General features: G+C 44.6%; 1 protein-coding gene across 1 annotated transcript in view; it reads right to left on the bottom strand.

Moving 5' to 3' along the window:
* The window catches only part of LOC127690592 (beta-microseminoprotein-like), a 29,267-nt gene extending 12,067 nt beyond the window's left edge, over positions 1–17,200 (bottom strand). The window contains exon 1 of the mRNA XM_052190114.1: positions 17,086–17,200. Coding sequence (XP_052046074.1) covers positions 17,086–17,169 — 84 coding nt within the window. The 5' untranslated portion in view covers positions 17,170–17,200. The remainder of the gene's footprint in view (positions 1–17,085) is intronic.
* Positions 17,201–18,078: the final 878 nt, after the last annotated feature.

The following is an 18,078-nucleotide window of genomic DNA, read 5'->3' on the forward strand; positions in this document are numbered from 1 at the left end:
TGGCTAACAACCCTCCATATCTTAAGTGCCAGGGGGATCTGATGCCCTATTCTGACCTCCACAGACACCAGGCATGCACACGGTACACAGACACACATGCAGGCAAACACTCATACCTGTAAAAATACACAAATATATAAATGTTAGAGATGATTTTAAAAGAAAGATTCCCGTCCTGTTTCTGCTCACAGGCAGCATGAGCTTCCTTCGGAATTCAGTCCACATGTGCTCACTCTGTTCAGCACTGCATTATCCAGGAGTCCTGATCCCTGCCTGGACTACAGTGAGGGGCATAGAGTTCTGGGCTGGGAAACTCTAACAGTTATGCAGTGATTTCCCTGAAAGACTCCCTTTCCCTGTTCCCACAACTGCCTATCACTTGCTCCTCAGAATTGAATAGGTTTTGGTCTCAGGTTACAGTGGTTTCTCTGGCTTCACAGCACTTAGAGTTCTATTCAGGTTTCATATATTTGCTTGTTTTTCTGTTTGTTTATTTGTTTTGCCCCACAATTCCTGGTCATGGCCCCTTGCCTGTCGTTTAAAGGTACCCTTCTGTTAGCTTCTGTCCAGTCTACTTCAGAGCCCAATCTGTTAAAGGCTTGGCAGAGCTCCATCCCAGGCAACAGGTCTTTGGAACACTGGTCGGACTTTGGTTATCACCCTATGAAAAAGAAAATCAAAAGGTGTATCGTTGCAATACAGTCTGGCTACTCTATGTCCTGGGTTGTGGGGGAAATGGTCACTTACGAATCTGTTACTTTGTTTACAGCTAGAGTCGTTTGACAAAGCACTGGGAAAACAGGGAGAGGTTTGCCTGCTGTTTATAACAGGAGCTTCATCTTCTGACCTCCAGCTCTCAGTATACAAGCTCCAAGAGATGCAGGTGTCTGCCTCACTCCTGCTGACACTGCACTCTGAATGGGTTTAATACAAAACAGAAAGGCACCAGAGGACTGACCCGTGCATAGAGAGATTTCTACAAGATTTCCAGTCTTGGCTCCATATGAAATATACATATATTTGGTCAGCATTGACCTGGGTGCGCTCAGGCTTTAGAAAGTTAAAGTTTGAGCTGGAGAGATGGCTCAGTGGTTAAGAGCTTTCCCAAAGATCCTTAGTTCGAAGTCTGGCACCCACAAGGTGGCTCTCAACCATCTGTCATGGGATCTGACATCTCTTCCGGTATCTGAAGACAGCTACAGTGTACCTACTTATCCTAAATAAATCTTTTTAAAAAAGAAAATTCAAGTTTTCACTTAATCTGGGATTATCTTCTTTCATGGTGTTAAGATTAGATGTTTTAATATCTGGCTTGGTATGCATGCATATTGTAAAATTATCGATATAAAATCATTATCCGTTCACAATGTCACCAGGTAATAGGTTACAGTTCCCTGCATCTTGTATCCCTGCTGAAGTCATTTCAAGTTTATCTTCGATCTGATCTCCTTGACGGAGAATCCTGTGGAAACCTACCCAACTCTATTCTAGGAAACCATGATGAGGATATCCTAGCTAATTTATCTTCAAACGGGGTAGGGATCTGGAATCAGAAGCTAATGCTGAGGCCATGAAAGGTGCTGCTTACTTGATTGCTTCCCATGGGTTACTTAGCCTGCTTTCTTACAGAAACCAGGACCACCAGCCCTGGGATGCCACCACTGACAATTAGTCATTCCTGCATTGATCACTAATTGAGAAAATGCCCTACAGCTGGATCTCATGGAGGCATTTCCTCAACTGAGGCTCCCTTTTCTCCAAGGACTCTGTCTTGTTTAACATTGACAGGAAACAGACAGTTTACTGCTTATCTTAGCTTTTCTTAAAACTTCCCACTTCAAACTGCTTACTCTTCAAAGTCCCCTCTGCAGCTCCTGAGCCAGATGCCTCAACAAGATTTCAGCCCTTAAAACCCATTATCTGGACACTTGGGGCCATAGCTAGGTTCCCAAACACTTGGGTGTGGTCCCAGGTAGCTGGAATAAAGACTTTCGATCGTCCATACATTGTCTGAGTGGCCATCTCTGTTGAGCAACCCTTAACCACTAGAAAGCAAGCAAAATTCTTAAGATGACCCAAATTATTCAAATGGGCTCAGGAAGTAGAAAATCTAAGTAGGCCTATAGAAGGAAAGGCTCTCTCTCTGAACTGGAGCTCACTGATTGGCTACACGGACTGGGTCCACCTTCCCAGTGGATGGCAGTGGTTCCAGTGCTGGGATAATGGTGTGCACTGTCACATGAGCTATTTATGGGGATATTGGAGACCCAAGCTCAGGTTCTCATGCCTGCTCAGGAAGCCTTTTGCCCACTGAGCCATCTTCCGGTATCATTCAGCTGCCTTCCTACATACTAGCAACGAACCATCTGAGAACAACATTAAACGAACAAACCTGGGGGCTGGAGAGATGGCTCAGTGGTTAAGGGCACTGACTGCACTTCCAGAGGTTCTGAGTTCAATACCCAGCAACCACATGGTGACTCACAACCATCTGTAATGGGATCTGATGCCCTCTTCTGGTATGTCTGAAAACAGCTACAGTGTACTCACGTATATAAAATAAGTAAATAAATCTTAAAAAAAGAGAAACATACCTGTTCACAATAATATCAAAAAAAGAATAAAAATATTATGGTATGCATTTAACAAAGGAAGTGTAAGAAGAATGTTTACAATAAAGCTACAATTAAAACCATGTAAATCAAGGACAACATATTACCATCCATTAACCTAAACTGATGGGCATATTAAAATACAGCTACCCCCTTTCCGCCTTCCACCTTCTTCTCTATTTCCTGTATTCATGATCCTATTATCTAGCCAACAGCTTTTCTTTCTTTGTTTGTTTGTTTTAGTTTCCCTATTACAAAACCCCATCCTCTGTCTGTCTGTATTATGTAGACAGAGAGAAAACTGTAGCTATAGTCTTGCTGTGTTTCTCTCACTTGACTTAATATGGGATGGTCAGTTCCATCCATTTGGAAACAATTAACAGGAGTGGCTTCCTTTACAGCAGAACACTGTACTTGTGCTTTTAAAAAGCTAGGCGCTCTGCTGGACACACTCCTACGGCACAGAAGAACACAGCCCACAAAGTCAAAGGTATGGACTGTCTGACCCTCTGCAGAAAGTCTGCTCCCTTCTCATCTAAACGATCCCACTGGAGAGGTTAAAAGGAGAAAGAGCCTGGGAATCTGGTCACTGTGTCTAGGCCACCTGTGTCTGCCAGCTGTCACCCATCGCTGTGAGAGTGCTGACCCTTACACAGCCTTCTTCCTGATGGTTGCAGCTCAAAGGGAAGAAAGGCGGCCCCGGGTTGTAGGTTCATTGAGCACTTGCAACTTCAAACTTTCTAAATAAATGCTCTGAGACAAACATGGGTCAGGGGCCTGTGGTCAGGTTTTCCTTGGATCAAAGAGTAGCTCTCTAGGTGTCAGCCACCAACCAACACCTGCAGATTCTCATAGCCTAGAGCAAAGCATTGGACGAGGCACCTGTGGTTTTGGTAGAAATGGAGACAGTTTATTGAGGAGAAAACATTCCCAAGTATGCAAATAGCTGGAGCTGGAAAAGGTCCATCGAGAGGTTTGCTTATGATCTTTGCTACCAAGCCTGCCCATTTTCCCTGAGCATGTCTCCCTCTTTCTTTCTCTGGTTCTGTCTGCCTTGCAGACACTAAATGCATTCTTACTTTTCTTGCTGAGATAAAATACACAACAAAAACCACATGAGGAAGGAAGAGTTTATTTCAGCTCACAGTTCAAGGTCACAGCCCATCTTGGTGCTGGAGACACAGTGACAGGAACATTGGTCACCTTCAGGAAGAAGAAATCCTTGAATGCCGTTGCTCAGATCACTTCTCTTCTGTTTTACATGGGCCAGGATTTCAGCCTGGGCAATGGTGCCACTCACACTTGGGGTGTGTCTTCTCATCTCAGCTAACCTAATCTAGAAACTCTATCACAGATACATGTGCCCAGAAGCTTGTTTCCATGGTGATCCTAAATCCCAGCAAGACTGACCACTGAATCCTAAGCCTGCTGCCCTGGCTCTCTGAGCACTGTCAGTCCACGCAGCTGTTCACAGACACTCATCTCTAGCTCAAACACACAGCTAACTCTCCCCCTCCCTCCCCCCTTCCCCTCCCCTTTCCCCTCCCTCTCCCTCTCTTTTCCCCTCCCCCTCTTTTTGTTGCTCCCTCCCCTTTTCCCTCTCCTCTTCCTCTCCTTCTCCCTCTCCCTGTCCCCCTCCCCTCCCTCTCCCCCCTTCTCCCCCTCTTGTCCTCCTCCTCCTTTCCCTCCTCCCAGCAGTTACAAAAATTCACAGCTTGCCTGCTCCATTGTTTCCTCAAAAATTCTGATGTTGACTTTCCCAGCTGCAGATAGTTTCTGCCATTGTGTGATGTTTGGAATCCCAGGAACTTTTCAGAGGGTATACAAATGCTAGGGCCCCAAGAAGAGGTGCTGGTTGGTGGTTGGACTCTCAGGGGATTGGTTACAGTGTGTTAGTAGTTAAAGAATAAGTCTTACTCAAAGAAGAACCGAAAAAAACAGAAATCAGATTTGAGGCTCTCTCTCTCTCTTTCCCCAATATCCTTTTTTCATCTCCTATCTAGTGGTAGGGGGTGAAACTGGGGAGAAGAGAGAGGATACAGGGCAGGAAAAAAGAAGAACTCACAAAGCAGCAAAAGACAAACCTCTGTTCTTTCCCAGGTACATCCCATCCCAGAATTTAGCAATCTCTTGCTTTTCCCAGACAGCTTTACTGTGCCTTTGTATCCTTGCTGCACTTAAAGAAAAAAATAGAATTAAAAAAAACTTCAATAAAGATATTTCCTAATCTGATTTTTCTTAAAAGTCAGAAGGAAGCCGGGCGGTGGTGGCGCACGCCTGTAATCCCAGCACTCTGGGAGGCAGAGGCAGGTGGATTTCTGAGTTCGAGGCCAGCCTGGTCTACAGAGTGAGTTCCAGGACAGCCAGGGCTACACAGAGAAACCCTGTCTTGAAAAACAAACAAACAAAACAAACAAAAAAAAAGTCAGAAGGAATTATGAGAGCTTATAAATATTTAACAAATATTTAATTTGCACTGTAGTCAAAGGAGAAGTGATTATGATAAACCATGTTAATATTTGAACTAGATAACATTTTAGGTAGATTAAATAATGATAATATTTAAGGTAGGTGAACGAGTTCTGTTTATTTCTTCCAAATTAAACAGGCAAACTCCAAGGCATTTACAAGCGTTACATACATAGTTCTGCCCACTTCTCATTTATGTCCTGGGTTCTGGGCTCAGGAAGGTTTCCACAAGATTACAGAGAAAGGGTACCAATGCTCAATGGTTTCATTACAAAATGATCTCTCCTAGTTTATAGCAGAGAGAAGCCTGCTTTAGCACAGAAAGGCATGAGGGGCAAATCCACTTCTTGGCACTGATAGCCACGTGATAGTGAGGTGGCACTGAGTAAGCCACCTAAGCTTACCAGACTAGAGGATGGTGCAAGAGGCCAAGGGTGGGGGGAGGCAGAGATGGGATGCTGATTTGGTTTTATGTTTGGTTTTTAAGACAGGGTTTCTATGTAGTCCTGGCTGACCTGGAACTCAATATGTACACCAGGATGGCTTCAGTTTCACAGAGACCTGGCTGCCTCATCCTCCCATGGGCTCTAATTGAAGGGACACGGGCAGCCTGATATGGGAGTGCTGCTGTGAGTTAACTATCGACCATTGCCCTGAGATGGGTGCTAGAGGACGGTTCAGGCACTTCAGATAGGGGTAGGAAACTGTTTTACCTCTGGTAGCACCTTGGGAAGCTGAGAAATCTTGCAACATCCCCACACCATCAAGCATAGTGCCAGTACCAGTCTGTAACAGACAGAGCACAGCACACTCCTGAGCTCCCAGGCACGACAGCTTCTCTTGCCCTGGTTCCAGGAAGAGCCATCAGGCTGAGGGTCTGAACGTGAGGATGCGAATATTGGAGCTGGTGATGTCAGAAATGCATATAGATGTGTTTTCCTACCCTTGAGGACCTATGGCCTTACCTGTCAGCCACTGTGTGGGGGAGGAGGCTCGGCTACCCTGGGTGATTGGTCAGTGCTCCACATTGGGCACTGATGCTGGCTTCTGTTCTGAGTTCCTTCCAAGATGATAATCTTGAATGTGGTGTGGTTCAGAAAGGGTAAAGATTCATGGCGCCTTAAGATCAGGGTGGAGTATGTCTAAGTGATGCATGCTGTCCACATTGTTATTAAAAGGCGCCAAGCTTCACACAGCCTTGTTCATGCGATGGGAGCATGCCTGTAATGCCGGTACTCGGGGAAGAGACACAGGAGACGAAGAGTTCAAGGTCAGCCTAGAGTATGTGAGAGTGTCCCAAAGTAATAGTGACACCAAAACCAGGGTCTAGAGAGATGGCTCATTGGTCAAGAGCACTGGCTTCTTTCCCACAGTTCCTGACTTAGTGTCGCAGTATCCATGTGGTGGTCACAACCATTTCTAACTGTAGTTCTAAGGCATCCAAAGCTATCTTCTGGCCTCCATAGGTAACAGGGACACATGTGGTGCATAGATATACATGAAGGCAAAATGCCTATATACATACAGTGAATAAATAAATAAGTACATAAATAAGATTCTTTAATATGATTTAAAATTTATAAACAAACTACCCACGCTCTTTTGGAGAAGATATAAATATTTCATTTAGTCACCTTTCCATTAGTGTCCTTTGTTATTCTAGGAAACTTAACATTTATTTTCATTATACATGTTATCATGTATCTATATAAAACCAACAACCTATAGATAGAAGATATATATATATATATAATTTTATTTTATGTCTGTATAAAAGAGACAATCTACAGATAGATGAATATGTTGATTTTTGACAAATACTGATATTTGTCTTTCAGAGATTGAATTAATTCAGTTAATATGGTGATCTCCATATTCCTGCAGAGGACACAATTCCATTATTTTTTTATGACTGAATTAAAATCCATTGTGTGTATGCCTCATTTTCTGTACCAGTTCCTTTGCTGATGGACACCTAGGTTGGCTACCATCAACATGGGTGTGGTTGACAGAGTCCTTTGAGATTTCTTCTCAGAGTGGTATACCTGTGTCACATGATCTGTTTATACTGAGGAACCACCTTCTGGTTTCCATAGTGACTACATAAACTTACATTCTCATCAGCAGTATATTCTTTCAGGGAGAGTCTTCTTTCCAGGACCATTTTTGCCTTATGGATACTTTCTCAGACCTCATCTTAAATATTAGGTGTGTAACCTTAGTCTCCAGTTTTATCTCAGCGTCTTCTTGAACATCCACCAATTTCAAAAACCTTAACAGCAATACATAGTGCCTGCTGCATTAGAATCAGGTGCTAGGCCTAGCTAAATAGACATGGAAGTCTCTTAGTGTAGAATTACACTCTTTGGGGAAGGGTCCTAGGGATATCCTTTCAGAATTTCTCCATCTGGTTCTTCTCTTTTCTTACATTTCAAAAGAACGATTTCATCCAATACCCTAGTTGCATGTATTCATGGATATGTGTATGTGTGCATGTATGTATTATGCATATATGTATGTGGTAGAGGCCCACTGTGTAACCCAGACTAGCACTGAGTTTATAATCCTGCTGCCTCGGCTTCCTTCACATCTTGTGCGCCCCCCCCCTCCCCCCCGCCCCAGGCATGGTGTTTCCTCACTCTGCAGATGGGAAAACTAAAGGCAGACTGATAGCTTTTTGGTGGACTATTATAATTATGATTTTTAATATAAAATGTGTTCCTTGGGCCAGGCATGGCAAGGCACACCTACATTCTTAAAGCTCCAATGGCAAAGGCAGGTAGGTAGATCTTACTGATGTTCAGGCCAGCCTAACACACACATAGAATTCCAGATCAACCAGGGCTATAGTGAGACATTGTATCAAAAGCAAACAAAAACAGATGAGTTATGTTTTTCACAGGCTGAGAATTATTGAAGGCAGGTCACACAGTTGTGACTTAGTAGCAGGTGTGGTTTTTAATAATGCTGGGTTTCCTTTTGCAGGCTCTCTGTCTTCAAGATCAGAGACTTTCAAAACAGAATCAGGAGACTTGAGTACCATCAGAATGGTGGAGGAAACAGTGGAGCAGGCAAGCTGTGAATGTGTGCACCTGCAAGGAGTAGAGAGCGAGTGAGCTGTGTGTTTGAGCTAGAGATGGCTGTCTGTGAACAGCTGCGTGGACTGACAGTGCTCAGAGAGCCAGGGCAGCAGGCTTAGGATTCAGTGGTCAGTCTTGCTGGGATTTAGGATCACCATGGAAACAAGCTTCTGGGCACATGTATCTGTGATGGAGTTTCTAGATTAGGTTAGCTGAGATGAGAAGACACGCCCCAAGTGTGAGTGGGGACATTGCCCAGGCTGAAATCCTGGCCCATGTAAAACAGAAGAGAAGTGATCTGAGCATCCGCATTCATGGATTTCTTCTTCCTGAAGGTGACCAATGTTCCTGTCACTGTGTCTCCAGCACCAAGATGGGCTGTGACCTTGAACTGTGAGCTGAAATAAACTCTTCCTTCCTCATGTGGTTTTTGTTGTGTATTTTATCTCAGCAAGAAAAGTAAGAATGCATTTAGTGTCTGCAAGGCAGACAGAACCAGAGAAAGAAAGAGGGAGACACGCTCAGGGAAAACGGGCAGGCTTGGTAGCAAAGATCATAAGCAAACCTCTCGATGGACCTTTTCCAGTTCCAGCTATTTGCATACTTGGGAATGTTTTCTCCTCAATAAACGGTCTCCATTTCTACCAAAACCACAGGTACCTCGTCCAATGCTTTGTTCTAGGCTATGAGAATCTGCAGGTGTTGGTTGGTGGCTGACACCTAGAGAGCTACTCTTTGATCCAAGGAAAACCTGACCACAGGCCCCTGACCCATGTTTGTCTCAGAGCATTTATTTAGAAAGTTTGAAGTTGCAAGTGCTCAATAAACCTACAACCCGGGGCCGTCTTTCTTCCCTTTGAGCTGCAACCATCAGGAAGAAGGCTGTGTAAGGGACAGCACTCTCACAGCGATGGGTGACAGCTGACAGACACAGGTGGCCTAGACACAGTGACCAGATTCCCAGGCTCTCTCTCCTTTTAACCTCTCCAGTGGGATCGTTTAGATGAGAAGGGAGCAGACTTTCTGCAGAGGGTCAGACAGTCCATACTTTTGACTTTGTGGGCTGTGTTCTTCTGTGCCGTAGGAGTATGTCCAACAGAGCACCTAGCTTTTTAAAAGCACAAGTAGTGTTCTGCTGTAAAGGAAGCCACTCCTGTTAATTGTTTCCAAATGGATGGAACTGACCATCCCATATTAAGTCAAGTGAGAGAAACACAGCAAGACTATAGCTACAGTTTTCTCTCTGTCTACATAATACAGATAGACAGAGGATAAGAAAACTAAAGAAATGTTGGCTAGATAATAGGAGAATGAATATTGGAAATGGAGAAGAGAAGATGAGTAGGAAGGTGGAAAGGAGGTAGCTGGATTTTGATATGCACATCAGTTTATGGATGGTAATGTGTTGCCCTTAATTTAGATGGTTTTATTTTTTTAAAAATTTATTTATTATATGTAAGTACACCGTAGCTGTTTTCAGACACCCCAGAAGAGGGCATCAGTTCTTGTTACGGATGGTTGTGAGCCACCATGTGGTTGCTGGGATTTGAACTCAGGACCTTCAGAAGAGCAGTCAGTGCTCTCAAGCACTGAACCATCTCTCCAGCCCCTAATTAAGATGTTTTCATTGTAGCTTTCTTGTAAATGTTCTTACACTTCTTTTGTTAAATACACACTTTAATATTTTTATTCTTTCTCAATACTATCTTGAGCAGGTTTGTTTGTTTAATGTTGTTCTCAGATGGTTCATTGCTAGTATGTAGGAAGGCAGCTGAATGATACCGGGAAATGGCTCAGTGGGAAAAATGCTTCCTGAGCAGGCATGAGAACCTGAGCCTGGGTCTCCAATATCCCCATAAATAGCTCATGTGACAGTGCACACCATTATCCCAGCACTGGAACCACTGCCATCCACTGGGAAGGTGGACCCAGTCCGTGTAGCCAATCAGTGCGCTCCAGTTCAGAGAGAGAACCTTTCCTTCTATAGGCCTACTTAGATTTTCTACTTCCTTAGTCAGTTTGAATAATTTGGGTCATCATAGAAATGTTGCTTACTTTCTTGTAGTAAAGGGGAGCTCAACAGAGATGACCACTCTTAGACAATGTATGTACCGACCTAGCTGTGGCCCCAAGTGTCCTGATAATGGGTTTATAGGGCAGAGAGCGTGTTGAGGCGTCTGGCTCAGCAGTTGCAGAGGGGACTTTGAAGAGTAAGCAGTTTGAAGCGAGCAGTTTTAAGAAAAGCTAAGATAAGCAGTATACTGGCTGGTTTGTGTCAGTGTGACACAAGCTAGAGTCATCAGAGAGAAAGGAGCCTCAGTTGAGGAAATGCCTCCATAAGATCCAACTGTAGGGCATTTTCGCAATTAGTGATTAAGGGGGCAGGGAGTAACACATTGTGGGTGGTGCCAATCCTCGGCTGGTGGTTCTGGGTTCTATAAAAAAAAAAAAACAGGCTGAGCAAGCCAAGGGAAGCAATCCAGTAAGCAGCACCTTCCGTGGCCTCAGCATTAGCTTCTGATTCCAGATCCCTACTCCGTTTGATTTCTTGTCCTGGCTTCCTTTAACGATGAACACTGCTCTGGAAGTATAAGCTGAATAATCCCTCTCCTCCCCAACTTGCTTCTTGGTCATGGTGTTTCATGACAGCAATACAAACCCTAACTAAGCCGGGCGGTGGTGGCACACCCTGTAATCCCAGCACTCTGGGGAGGCAGGGGCAGGCGGATTTCTGAGTTTGAGACCAGCCTGGTCTACAGAGTAAGTTCCAGGACAGCCAGGGCTATACAGAGAAACCCTGTCTCAGAAAAAAAAAATCCAAAAACAAAAACAAAAACAAAAACAAAAACCCTAACTAAGCCAGCTGAAGAGGGGTTCTGCATAAACAGGCAGGTAAGAAACGAACGAGCAGTTTTTAACAAAGGCTAAGATAAATTATCTGGAACATCCTGATTATGGGTTCCTAGGACAGAGTTGGGTAGGTTTCCATGGGTAGATCGTCATCAAGGAGATCAGATTCTAATTAAACCTGAAATGGCCTCAGCACACATACAAGATGCAGGGATCTGCCCGGTCACATTGTGAATGGATACTGATTTTATGTTGATAATTTTATGATATGCATGCATACCAAATCTTACATATAATCTCAACATTATAAAAGAATATATTGTAAGATTAAGTGATAACTTTAACTTTTTAAAGCCTGAGTGCACCCAGGTCAATGCTGACCAAGTATATGTATATTTCATATGGAGCCAAGACTGGAAATCTTGCAGAAATCTCTCTATGCACGGGTCAGTCCTCTGGTGCCTTTCTGTTTTGTATTAAACCCATTCAGAGTGCAGTGTCAGCAGGAGTGAGGCAGACACCTGCATCTCTTGGAGCTTGTATACTGAGAAGGTGTACTGGAGGTCAGAAGATGAAGCTCCTGATAGAAACAGCAGGCAAACCTCTCCCTGTTTTCCCAGCGCTTTGTCAAACGACTCTAGCTGTAAACAAAGTAACAGATTCGTAAGTGACCATTTCTCCCACAACCCAGGACATAGAGTAGCCACACTGTATTGCAAGAATACAGCTTTTGATTTTCTGTTTCGGAGGGTAATAACCGTAGTCAGGCCAATGTGATAGGACAGAAGCTGACAGAAGGGTGCCTTTAAATGACAGGCCAAGGGGCCATGAACCAGGAATTGTGGGGTAACACAAATAGGCAAACAGACAGACAAACAAGCACACAAATGAAACCTGAACAGAACCCTAAGTGCTGTGAAGCCAGAGAAGAAACCACTGTAACCTGAGACCAAAACCTACTCAATTCTTAGGAGCAGGTGATAGGCAGTTGTGGGAACAGGGAAAGGGGAGTCTTTCAGGGAAATCACTGCATAACTGTTAGAGTTTCCCAGCCCAGAACTCTATGCCCCTCACTGTAGTCCAGGCAGGGATCAGGACTCCTGGATAATGCAGTGCTGAACAGAGTGAGCACATGTGGACTGAATTCCGAAGGAAGCTCTTGCTGCCTGTGAGCAGAATGCCAACCTACAGAAACAGGACGGGAATCTTTCTTTTAAAATCATCTCTAACATTTATATATTTGTGTATCTTTACAGGTATGAGTGTTTGCCTGCATGTGTGTCTGTGTACCGTGTGCATGCTTGGTGTCTGTGGAGGTCAGAAGAGGGCATCAGATCCCTGGGACTGAAGATATGGATGGTTGTTAACTACCATGTGAGGCTAGGAACTGAATCTAGCCTGATCTATCCAGACCTTCCTTCTCGTATGCTGATTATCTCAGGCATTTGACCTGGCGATAGAAAGATAACTCTCATACATGTCCTGGGCCTGGAGTTACGGATGGTTGGAACCTACTCATCCTCATATTTTATAATGACTAATACCATCATGCCACAGGAGCTGGCTCCATTCGACCTCTCAGGAGTTGGGTGGCCAAAGCCTCCTGTGGAAGACTGTAGGAAGAGCTGGCTGTAGCCTGCTCAGCTCTATCTCTGAGGTGGATCATGTGCCTTCACACAAATATGAGGCCACCTGTCACCAGTTTCACACTTCCCATCACCTGGGCTGTAGCTGGGCCGTGAGAATGTGTGAGAGCAGGGTCTCTTCACAGGTGGTTGATCTCCTCACTAGGAACAGAGCTGTCCCTTGGTGTTCTTGGGATAGTGACTCTGTGCTTCCCGTGGAAGCCAGTGTCTGTGGATTTTCAAGTCATTTACATCCAGTGACATAGTATTTGCAGATAACTGTAAATCTTTAGTTCTAGTTTGTTTTCTTTTGCTGGGGTAAATGCCATAACTAAAGGCAGCTTGTGGAAGGAGCTGACCATGGGGACGCTGCTTCCTCACTTGTCCCTAGCTTTTGCTCAGCTTCCCTCCCTCCTTCCTTCCTTCCTTCCTTCCTTCCTTCCTTCCTTCCTTCCTTCCTTCCTTCCTTCCTTCTCTTCCTCTGTCCTCTTCTCTCTGTCTCCCTCCCTCTCTCCCTCCCTTCTTCCCTCCTTTCTTCCTTCCCTCCCTCCTTCCCCCCTCCCTCCCTCCCTCCCTCCCTCCCTTCCTCCCTCCCTTTCTCTCTCTCTTCCTTCCCTTTTATTTATTCCTTAGGGACAAGGTCTCACATTGTAGTCCTGGCACTTACAGAACTTACTATGTAGATCAGGCTAGATTCAGTTCCTAGCATCCACATGGTGGCTAACAACCATGCATATCTTCAGTCCCAGGGATCTGATGGCCTCTTCTGACCTCCACAGACACCAGGCATGCACGTGGTACACAGACACACATGCAGGCAAACACTTATACACATAAACATACATAAATATATAAACCTAAGAGATTCCTGTTTCTGTAGGTTGGCAATTCTGCTGTGCTTGAGCTTGCTGTGAAGCAGCTTATGATGGGCGGGAACATACTACGGAGCAAACTGCTTAACCTCATGCAGAGTGGGAAGAGCTAGTGCAGAGGAGAGGGGTAGAGAAGAGAGGGGAGGGCCCCAATATCACCTTCCAGGGGATGCTCTTCATGGCTTGAATTCCTTCTACTAGGAACAACTCAGGGGCTGGGGACCAGGTATTCAACACATGGGCTCTGTGGGACATTTAAAATCCAAACTACAGCAATATACCATTTTAGCAGAAGGATTATGTTGAATAGAAGTAAAATTTTAAAATAACGAGTTAGATCTGAAGCAAGTGGTATAGAACCTGCCTAGCATGCATCAGGGAGGCCCTATCACTGTTCCCCAGCACCACCCAAAGAAAGGGGGCACTTGGACTCCTTTAACAACCCCTTGTCTTACGGTACTTTCTACTGCTGGGAGAAAGAACCATGATGGTGGTGGTTCGGATGAGAACTGTCCTCATGGGCTCCTGTATTTAAATACTTGGTCTGAAGCCCATGTCACTTCTAGTTTGCTCCCTCTCTCCTTAGTGCCTGTGGACCACAAAGGACATGCTTAGCAATTGTTCCAGTACAACACCCGCCTCCCTGTCATGTTGCTGTGTTCCCTGTCATGGTGGTCACATGGACACATCTTCTGAAGCTGTAAGCCTATAATAAACTTTTCCTTCCATAAATTGCTTTGGTCATGGTATCTTAGTACAGAAAGATAAAAAGTAACTAAGATAGCCCTATATACAATAGATGCCCACTATATATGTGTATATATATATATATATATATATATATATGTATATATATTATATACAATATGTCCTCTACACTAGAGAATACTAGCAATCTTTCTCATTAGGACAGGAATCTGAAGTAGAGCGAAACCTATATAAATAACCTTGTTAAGCCAGTCCTGTCACCTTTAATCCCAGCACTTGGGAGGCAGAGGCAGATGGATTTCTGAGTTCGAGGCCAGCCTGGTCTATAGAGTGAGTTCCAGGACAGCCATGGCTACACAGAAAAACCCTGACTCGAAAAAACCAAAAAAAAAAAAAAAAAAAAAGAAAAAAGAAAAAAGAAAAGAAAGAAAGAAAGAAAGAAGGAAAGAAAGAAAGAAAAAGAAAAAGAAAAAAGGCAGCCCTATGGTCTCCACTGCTTCTCCACAGAATGAGCCACTCCACCCCTCAGCCCTGTCACATTTTCTTAGGGTTCTATTCTTTCTCAAAGTCAGCATGTATGTAGACCTTGCTTCTTTGACGCTTCATTCCCTGACCTGTGAACCGGTGCCATATAAACCCATTTCAGCTAGGCAGTGGTGGCACATGCCTTTAATTCCAGCACTTAGGAGGCAGAGGCAGGAAGACTTCTGAGTCTGAGGCCAGCCTGGTCTACAGAGTGAGTTCCAGGACAGCCAGGGCTACACAGAGAAACCCTGTTTCAAAAAAAAAAAAAAAAAAAACTTAAAAAAAGATATCAAGCTTATTTTAGCAAATATATGTTATTCATTTTTACTATTTATCTTGTGTTTATTTAATCACTAGGCCCAATAATTTAAACCCCAAACTAGCCATAGTAAAAATTTGCTTTCTTCTTAGCCTTGAAGAGACTTAAAGAGTCATGGTGGAGGGATACCTAAGGGGGGCCCCCACCTGCTCAGAGGAGAAGGGAACAGAGGATGGGGGAAGGATTCTGGGTGGGGGACACCAGGAATTAGGCAGTGAGATAGATATAAAGTGAATAAGTAAAAGAAAATTAATTAATTAGTGTAAAATCTGTATAACCATGTATAACCATTTATCAGACTGAGCTAAATAGGTTAGACATCCCCTCCCCCCCTTATTTTTCATATCAATCCTCAGAGGTGGGGAATCTATGTATCTGTTTCATAAACAAGCAGACAAAGAGCCAGAGATGTTAAGACATTTCCCCAAGTTCACACAGCTACTCAAGGAAGGATTTGGATGAAAGCCCTTGCCTGTTCCAGCCTCCCCATGCACTTGGCCTGCGCTGATGCTACATTCTTGCTCCCCCCTCCACACACACACATAAAGAGTCAAGGATAGACCAAATTAACAAGATCACAAAAGGTAACCATGGCAAAGTCAAGAGTGCAATGGGCTGGTTCCATGACATGGGGGTTATCTACGGAAGTAGGGATGACTCAAAGGCAGCTGCACCATCAGAAAGCGCATCCAAGCTGGGGTGCAGCTCCTGCCACAGTCCTGGAACTTTTACAGGACTTACAGACTAGTCAACAGGTGACAAGACATAGGCTCCACCAACAGTTGTTACTGGCTTCTATAACCTTGGGGCTGGGTCGGGCTAGTGAGTCTTGTCACGGTTTTAGCTTCCTGGGTTGTTCAAGTTCAAATACTTTCTGATTCTCATGAGCCGCCCATCTTAGTCCTTAAGAGGATGTTTCAGTTTGGAGGAAACTGCTATATATGGAGAGGACAGATAGCAACCTCACTTGTTCCTCAGAACACACTGTGTTTGAAGACAGGGCCTGTCACTGGACTGGGGCTCACCAAGACTTGATTTGCTGCCCCATAGACTCATAGGCCCACCATAGTCCATAGGCCCGGAAATTTACCTGTTTCAGTATCACTAGTGCTGGGATTACAAACCCGTCCCATCATGCATAGCCTTTTGATGTTAGGTTCTCATGTTGCAGTCAAGCACTGTACTGACAGAGCTAACCTCTTAGACTTTATATGCAGTCTGGTTTCAGGTGGTGCTGGAGATGAAACCCAGGCCTTCACATGTGCTAGACAAGTACTCTATTGAGTGAGCTACACCCAGCCCCAAAGTTCATCCTTCTCTGGCTGTTTATTTCCATGTGTATGTATGCTGTGTCCATACATGCTATGGATCAGTTATGTATGTATCAGTTCATACATACATATATCAGTTCATACAGTATCATACATGTATGTATCAGTTATGGACACAGGGGGCGCTCCACCATGCAGCAATTGTGAACAGCACTGGAGTAAACTTTCAGGAGAGCAGATGGTTTCTGAGTGTGACTCATCCGCAACATGGAAAATGGCTCCATGTACTCTCCCATCCTGGACCCTAAAGCCAGCACCTCCCGGGCCTCAGCTCCCAGCGTCAGCTCTGTAGCCTGCCAGGCTGACCCATAGGCGAGCCTTATGCCTCAGCGCTTGACTGCCAGAGTCATGCCCTGAGCCCTCAGTTCTTTGTCCATTAACCAGGAAAGAACATGAGGGCTGCCTAGCAGCCTGCCAGTGCAGGAGGGAGGCTCAGAGGGAAAGTTCTTCCTCTGTCTGCTCTCTCACACCAAGGACAACAACTTGTCAACAGTGAGGAACATACCCCAAATGGTCAGGAGGCCCCACTGCCTAGAAAATCCCAGTGATAAACACATAATTAGGGTAGAAGCTTAATATGCGAGAGACTTATAAAGCAAGAGAAATGAGAAGTTCCTGTTCAGCCCTCAGTAAATACCCAATATGTTCTTGGAACAGTATCATTCCAAGAACATCCACGAGTGGTCATTCTCACCTGTATAAATAGGGAGCCAGCACTCACGCTTGCTAAGACTTCGCTGGAGGTCCCCGGCTGTAAGGAGTCCTGCTCTGTCACCATGGTAGGGGACTGATTTCATACATAGGGCTCCTTTCTGTCTTTAGTTGAAAATGGGTCTTTTCTTTAAGTCTCTTTTCTATAAACCAGAATCAGGGAATGAAAGGGGCTTCCCACAGGAGGCCTGGAGGGAGGAAGCAGGAGCTGGGGAAGAGGCCACATGAGGGTGGAGAGGGCCTCAGCAAGGGACCCTGGCTACCTCAGGACAAATGTACTCTGTGAAACCCTCCTCAGACAGAGCTAGTGGTCAAAGAGTGGTGGGCGGTGGCCTCCGTGTCTCCACTCAGACCCCTCCTCTCACCCCTCCCATGAGGGCTCAAAGTGAACTCAGGTAGCTGCGATAGTCCTTTCCTTACACAGCTTCTGAAGACCCTTGACCCTCAGTTATGGAGAGCAGGCTGTCTTTCCAGAAACAGGTACTTAACAAAGGGGACACAATTCAGGAGACACTGCCAGTCTGCTTTACCCCAAACTGCTCAGGAAGGGTGCGGGGTGTCTCGCTGTGCCATCCATAGTCACTGTGTAGACCAGGAAGGCATCAAATTCAAGTGAGGCCCCTGTCACTGCTTCCCAGTGCAGGGAGGGAGGGAGGGAGGGAGAGAGCCACCATAGCAGGCTCTTTTTCTTTTCTTTCCTTTCCTTTCCTTTCGTTTCCTTTCCTTTCCTTTTCTTTCCTTTCCTTTCTCTGTCTTTCACTCCTTCCTTTTGGAAGGATTCACACTTTCTTTAGAGTTCCATTGAAATTATTTCAGATATTATTTTCCAGATTTTGATAATTTCTTATCTTCATATGTATTTATTTTTTTATTTAAATACATATGTTTATGTATTTAAACACATAAATCTCTTTTATCTTTAAAATACATTTTCTATAATTACTTAGTGATCTTACTGTAAAATTTAACCCCTGAG

This window comes from Apodemus sylvaticus, chromosome 8 (genome assembly GCF_947179515.1).
Source record: "Apodemus sylvaticus chromosome 8, mApoSyl1.1, whole genome shotgun sequence".
Classification (NCBI taxonomy): domain Eukaryota; kingdom Metazoa; phylum Chordata; class Mammalia; order Rodentia; family Muridae; genus Apodemus; species Apodemus sylvaticus.